At 35.8% G+C, this 6,523-nt stretch overlaps 1 protein-coding gene across 1 annotated transcript; it reads left to right on the top strand.

Moving 5' to 3' along the window:
• Positions 1–405: 405 nt before the first annotated feature.
• On the top strand, positions 406–6,111 carry LOC136858289 (serine/threonine-protein kinase RIO3). The gene has a single exon (XM_067137716.2). It carries the CDS (start codon positions 535–537, stop codon positions 2,059–2,061), a length of 1,527 nt encoding a protein of 508 aa, XP_066993817.1. The 5' UTR covers positions 406–534; the 3' UTR covers positions 2,062–6,111.
• The last annotated feature ends 412 nt before the right edge of the window (positions 6,112–6,523 follow it).

Genomic DNA, 6,523 nt, shown 5'->3' with positions numbered 1-6,523 from the left:
ACTAATTTCATAGTATGACTCAGTTCTATGTATTAGGTTAAATAATGCTCTGTTGAAAGCCTCTTTCTTTTTCATTTAATTTTTAAATTTGTCATCTGTGTACTTCACGAAATGAAATTCGAGTAAACTCCATTCCAACTGGAGCGCTGGTATACACATCTCGATGTCTATACATCATTTGTAACATTTTGCATCAATTTCACTCATAGCTGAAAAGAACTAATAATTGATCTTCCCATTATTTGTCAGAATATTTAATATAATATTAATATAATGTCTCACATTTATGTTTTTAGTCTGCTCTCTTTTGTCGTAAAGGATAACTAAGCATCAAAATAGGGTAATCTTAATCCGGAGTCCATACCTATTTGTGTAGTCTATGGTTGTGCAATCTGTGGTAATCGGTGGCAATAACAAGTCTTGGCTGGGGAGGGTGTCCTAAGCCACCGACCCCTCTCGATAAGACTTATAAATAGAATTATTTTGTGACAGTTCTTAGTTTTACGAAGATTTAGTCGCTCTGAACACTCGAATATGGAGTCTACAGGTACTGGAATATCAGTTTCTTCATGTCCGTGGGGAAAACTTCAGCAACCAGCTGAGCCAGTTTGTTTGGCTGATATTATGTCGGAGCAGCTCGCAAATGATTTACAAGCTAAAGAAGAAGAAAGGTACGTTGATCTTGTCATAGAATCACCTGAACCTCCGGTTGTGGTCAGTGGCAGCTCCCCAGATTGTGATAGTGATTATGCTATTGCCAAGGCGTTGCAGGCACAGTTCGACAGAGAATACGATGAAACTTTAAAAAGATCGGAAGACAAATTTAATGGTACATCCAAAGTTTGTGTGTCCTTTTCAAATTACAGAATAGCACCTGAAAATACCAACTATGACAGTGAGTCTGAACATGAAGAAGTAGATGATAAACATAGGGAATGGGATAGCTTTGTGAGTTCTGAGAAGCAATTCAAAAGTATACCGAAATGTGGTTATAAAAAGGAAGGTGACACAATGGTAACAAAACATGACATTGCAATGTCAGGTCGCAGAAACGCTTGTCGTGTAATGGAGTTTCCTCCAGAATTTCACACTGGTGATGGAGGTGGCTTTGATATGCAACTGTCAAATAAAGTGTTCAACAGCTTAAAAATATATTCACGAAATGAACAATCTAGGAGAAACCGTCTTCATGATAAGAGTGAGCAGGCTACTTCTGAATTAAGTGTGGATCCTCGGACACGTCTTCTTCTTTATAAACTTGTCAACCAGGAGGTACTTGATAGAGTAAATGGTATCTTGAGTACTGGTAAAGAAGCTGTTGTCATTCATGCTGATGGAGGATCATCCCAAGAAACTGTTGTGCCAAAGGAATGTGCACTTAAGGTTTTCAAAACAACATTGAATGAATTCAAAACTAGAGACAAGTATATTCAAGATGATTTTCGATTCAAGGACCGGTTTTCAAAACAGAATCCACGTAAGATAATTCATCTGTGGGCTGAAAAGGAAATGCACAACTTGATAAGAATGCAGAAAGCCAAGATAAATTGTCCTGAAGTAGTGGTGTTAAAGAAGCATGTTTTGGTTATGTCTTTCATTGGAGAAAACCATCGACCTGCACCCAAATTGAAAGATGTCATGTTGAAGGTTGCTGATTTAAGCTTGGCATATGAAGATACCATTGAAACTATGAAGAAATTGTATGATGATGCCCATATTGTTCATGCTGATTTGTCAGAATATAATATTTTGTGGCATAATGGAAAGTGTTGGTACATAGATGTTAGCCAGGCAGTTGAACGGAATCATCCAAAAGCACTGGAATTTTTGTTTAGAGACTGTACGAATATATCTACATTTTTCACAAAGAGAGGGCTACCAAATGTCATGATTCCTGAAGAACTCTTCAAATATGTCTGTGGGTTGGATATTGCTGAAGATGGTCCAGGTGCATTGGGGCAGGTGCGAGATTTCGAGCGTAATGAAGAGTTGCTGACACATGAGCAGATAGAGAAAATTTTCCCGTTTGATCATTGCTGGGAGCAGTCTAAAAATAGTTGAACATTCTCTTTAAAATGTACAGTATGTTGATCAAGATGTCTATAATAGCCTGTTTGAAATTTTGTGATTTACAATGTTGAAAGTGATCATGAAAATTTCTGATGTGTAGTTGGTTTGATTTCTACCAATCTGATGGTATGAATGAAGCGGAGTATGCATGTTTATGCATAAGGTCAGTTCCTAAGCATCTGCTGTACAGTTGCTATTGAAGATCAAGGTAGTAACTTGGTTTGATTGTGTATTTTAAATTTCATTTAAAAATTTGTTGTCAACATTCATAGGGTTGTGGTAAATTTTGACGTTGTGATAGTTGCTGTGTTCTTTTGTTTTAATCATTTTATTCTTAATTTAATCTTTAATTATGTTAACGAAGGGTTCCGTTTTGCTTGCTGACTGTGGACCAGTACTGATGCTGTTTGATGTTAGTGAAGGAGAATTGTTTTGTTCTTTGAAGTGGTTTTCCCCTGAGTTTATTTTATTTTTATTTAAAGATTAACACAATCAACAATCAAATGAGGAAGCTGGACTTCTTTCCCATATTAAAACTTGTGATTGATGTTCTGTTTGTTATAGAAATTGCTTTATTAATTGTATAAGACCAAAAAATATGATTAGGCCTACTCATATATTGGTAATGTTTGATCGTGCACAAAGAGCATTGTAGTTCTCTGTGATACCTGAGATGCCATAAAATGGTATTAGAATATGGAGAGTTCTTACTGTAGTTGTAAACCACTATGTGGTTCCATGTGGTATATTTGAATATCATCAGTGATTAGTTTTCTTGAAATATTGATCTTAGGACAAGTTAACATTTGCTTGTGTTGTACATAGAAAAATGATCCTTCATTGACTAGTTACTAAAAATTTCTCATGATTCATAAAATAAATGTTTGTTTATTTTATTGATTATAGCTCATTATAATTTGTACTACAAACATAAAAGCTCTTCATAACTGTGACTGAATTTTACAGTGAAAAGGTGGTTATAATCCATAACAACTAACTGAAATAATACAATTGTTTAGTCAAAAAATAAATATGTATTGCAAAAGGAAAGGCAATTTACATCTTTTTATGCTATTTGTAGTTTGGATTACATTTATGGGACCAGATTAATTAACTTCTGCTCAACTCGTACAACTGGAGATCATTGCAAATATTACCCAGCTCTTCATGGTCTGATCTTCCCTCAGATTTTGCCCTTTTAGTGATTATCCTAATGTACAATAAAAATTAATGTCATCATTTAAGAAGTCTTACATTTTATCTTTCCAAGTGAAGAATTTTGAAAGGAATTGTGACAACGGGACTAGAAGTGATCTTTTTTGTTGTTCCAAGTGAGGAATTTTAAAAGATATTGTAGCCTAATGACTATACTTACATTATATCATTTAAGAATTTTTTGGAAACCTTGAGGAGGGTGAAGGGGCATTGGTTAATAAATTTGTTCACAATTGAGGAGTGCTTAAATACCATTAGATGTATTTATTAATGTACAAGAATCAAATTGTGGAGCTTCTGCAGTTACCATATAGGTACAACTTTTGTTCTTATTTATAGGACTTTGTAACACACGTGTCAACCATGTTTACAGGGTAACTAAAGGGTTGGAATGTCATACCTATCATAGAGTAAGAGAGTGGGAAAAAATACAGGGTCTTTATTTATGCTTGGCAAGGAGTTTCTCGCTCGACCTTGGCCGCTGATGACAGGCTGCTACTGGCCGCTGGCACGCACGATTTCCGGCACTTCCTGCAGTTGCTGACAGCTGAGCTCCAAGATAGTAGGGTGTTCAATGAAGCTACTGCGTACTGTATGTCATATTGTATAGTGTTTTATTGTGATTGTCTATAGTGCTGTAATGAATGTGAAATATTCGTTACGTGAACGTGTACATCTGCACAATACATACTTTAAGTGCAGAAAATCGTGCGCTAGGTCAAGACAAAAGTTTCGAACAAAATTTCCAGGAAGACCCATTCCTATCAATCGGTCAATAGAACAACTGGCCAAGAGATTAAAACGTACAGGTTCAGTAAACAATAAAAATAGACGTAAAGGTCGTTATCTCCTTACTGAAGCGTGTTTGGTACGAGGATCATAAGTAAAAATCTGTGGCCTCTTCGTAGTCCAGATTTAACGGCATGTGATTTTTATTTGTGGGAAATGTTAAAAAATGTAGTTTATGGGAACAACCCTCACACACTAGATGAACTTAAAGACAATATAAGAGCTGCAATTGCATCCATCAATGCTGAAGAACTTGGTAGAGTAACCGAAAACTTCATTAGGAGATGCCGATTACGCGATTATGTTAGGCATCGCATGGGGAACATTTTCAGCATAAACTGTAAAAATGGTGAGTAAAATGCATGACAATGCAGGATAATGATTTTGAGCATAAAGTGTAAACATGGTGAATAAAATGCATGATAATGATTTTGAGCACCGTATTCTGCCATACATGTGCACATGCCTTAGCAGACAACTGAACCGTCACTGGCGGCCAAGGTCGAGCTAGAAAGTCCTTGCCAAGCATAAATAAAGACCCTGTACCATGGAGGTTGCCGAACAGGTGGTCTTCTGTAACCCATTGACTGGGAAGGAAATTATAAATGATGATTTTCAGGTAAAGAGTACCTAAGTTTCAACTTCCTAAACCAGGGTAAGTTATAAGGAAATACATTAGAATTTCTCATATGCAACGTTATTTTAAAGAAAATAGTAAGAGTACTCGGGAGATACCAAGTGATGAACAGGTTTTAAGTCCGTCATTGACAAGGTAAGTTAATCACAATTACATTATTTAAGGATATCTCTCTTTTTTTTACTATTTGTTTTCCAGCTCACAGCTGTTTAAATTTTGCTGATAGACCAAATAAAATAATGCTGTGTCATTGTAAACCAACTATTGCCATTATGTTATACATATTTTTTAAGCTAAACCTTACCAGAGTGATAGAAATGCTTTAGATCAATTCCCCCTTGGAATCTAAATAGGCTTCTGATGTCGTCTTTATTGCGTAGTTTCGTTCTAAGAAACTTAAAATGTGTATGTGAACTGTCAATTGAATTTCGATTAGCTTATTCTTGATTTCTGTATGTAGGTATAATGTGTTCTTTATCATGAATGTGCGATATCCTTAACTGAGCAAGTGACCACGTGGTTTTGGTCCTTTAGCTGTCAGCTTACATTCAGGAGATAATGTGTTCGAACCCCACTGTACTGAGCGAGTTGGCCCTGCAGATAGGGGTGCGCAGCTGTGAGCTTGCATCCGGGAGATAGTGGGTTTGAACTCCACTTTTAGCAGCCCTGAAGATGGTTTTCCATGGTTTCCCACTTTTACACCAGGCAAATGCTGGGGCTGTACCTTAAATAAGGCCACGGCTGCTTCATTCCCACTCCTAGGACTTTCCTATCCTATCGTCGCCATGAGACCTATCTGTGTCGATGCGATGTAAAACAAAAAAAAACAGCTATCCTCACTTAAATATTGTAGATATGTTAAACTTAAAAACCTGTTAATCGTTTGGTATCTCCCGAGTACTCTTTTATCATTTTTTTGAAATAACGTTGCATATGAGAAACGAGTTGAGGTGTACATTATTACATCATCAGATAGATTTTTTTTGAGAGAAATGCACTACTTTGCATGATTAATCATGTACACCCAACCTTATTTGTCTGGTAATGTATAGCTATGTCATACCTGATATCTGACTGCTGTATGATTTTATTCAGAGTAACATATCCCCTTAAAGCTAATGTGAGAATTATTGTAGATTGGCGTTGTGTTTCCTCCTTTTTTTTCTTAAAGAAAGGGAATTCATAGTATGTGCGGTTACTGGCTTACAAGGTTTAGGACAGACACACAAGAAATAATATTCTATAATGTGCAAATTCACTACCTACTGAAGAAGATATCAAAAAATTTAAAAGAAAGGAAAAAAATTGTATGCTTGTCCATATTTGGCATGTTGGTGGTTTTCCTGTCAATATTTAATGTAAAATGCACCAAAAATGTCCCAAATATATATTTAAAAATACTAAGGAACACTTCAATTGTGTGTGGCCTTTGCACTTAAATGCTTGTTTCCCTCTACTCCCAATCCAAACTCAACATAGTAGCAACATCTCTTGAATTGAAAATAGATATTTGTTCAGTGGTGTATTCCATTTCCGTTACATATATAGAAAAGTAATTGTTACTGGTCAGGGACGTACTCTAGTGTACTTGCTAAGAGTTTTTAATATTTACCAAATAAATAAGTGAAGTTCTTTGAGAGGGCAAGTTGGAAATATTGTTTTGATGTTGTTAAAATATACTTACTGATCAGAATTTGAATAGTTGTAATGCTATGACTGTTTCCTAATTTTATGCAATATTTACGGATGCTAATATTTGTACATAGGGTTGTATGACCATGACGCTTGTTGTGTAATATTACATGGATAGTT

Source organism: Anabrus simplex, chromosome 1 (assembly GCF_040414725.1).
Source record: "Anabrus simplex isolate iqAnaSimp1 chromosome 1, ASM4041472v1, whole genome shotgun sequence".
NCBI lineage: Eukaryota > Metazoa > Arthropoda > Insecta > Orthoptera > Tettigoniidae > Anabrus > Anabrus simplex.
This window is presented reverse-complemented; position numbering and strand designations above follow the sequence as displayed.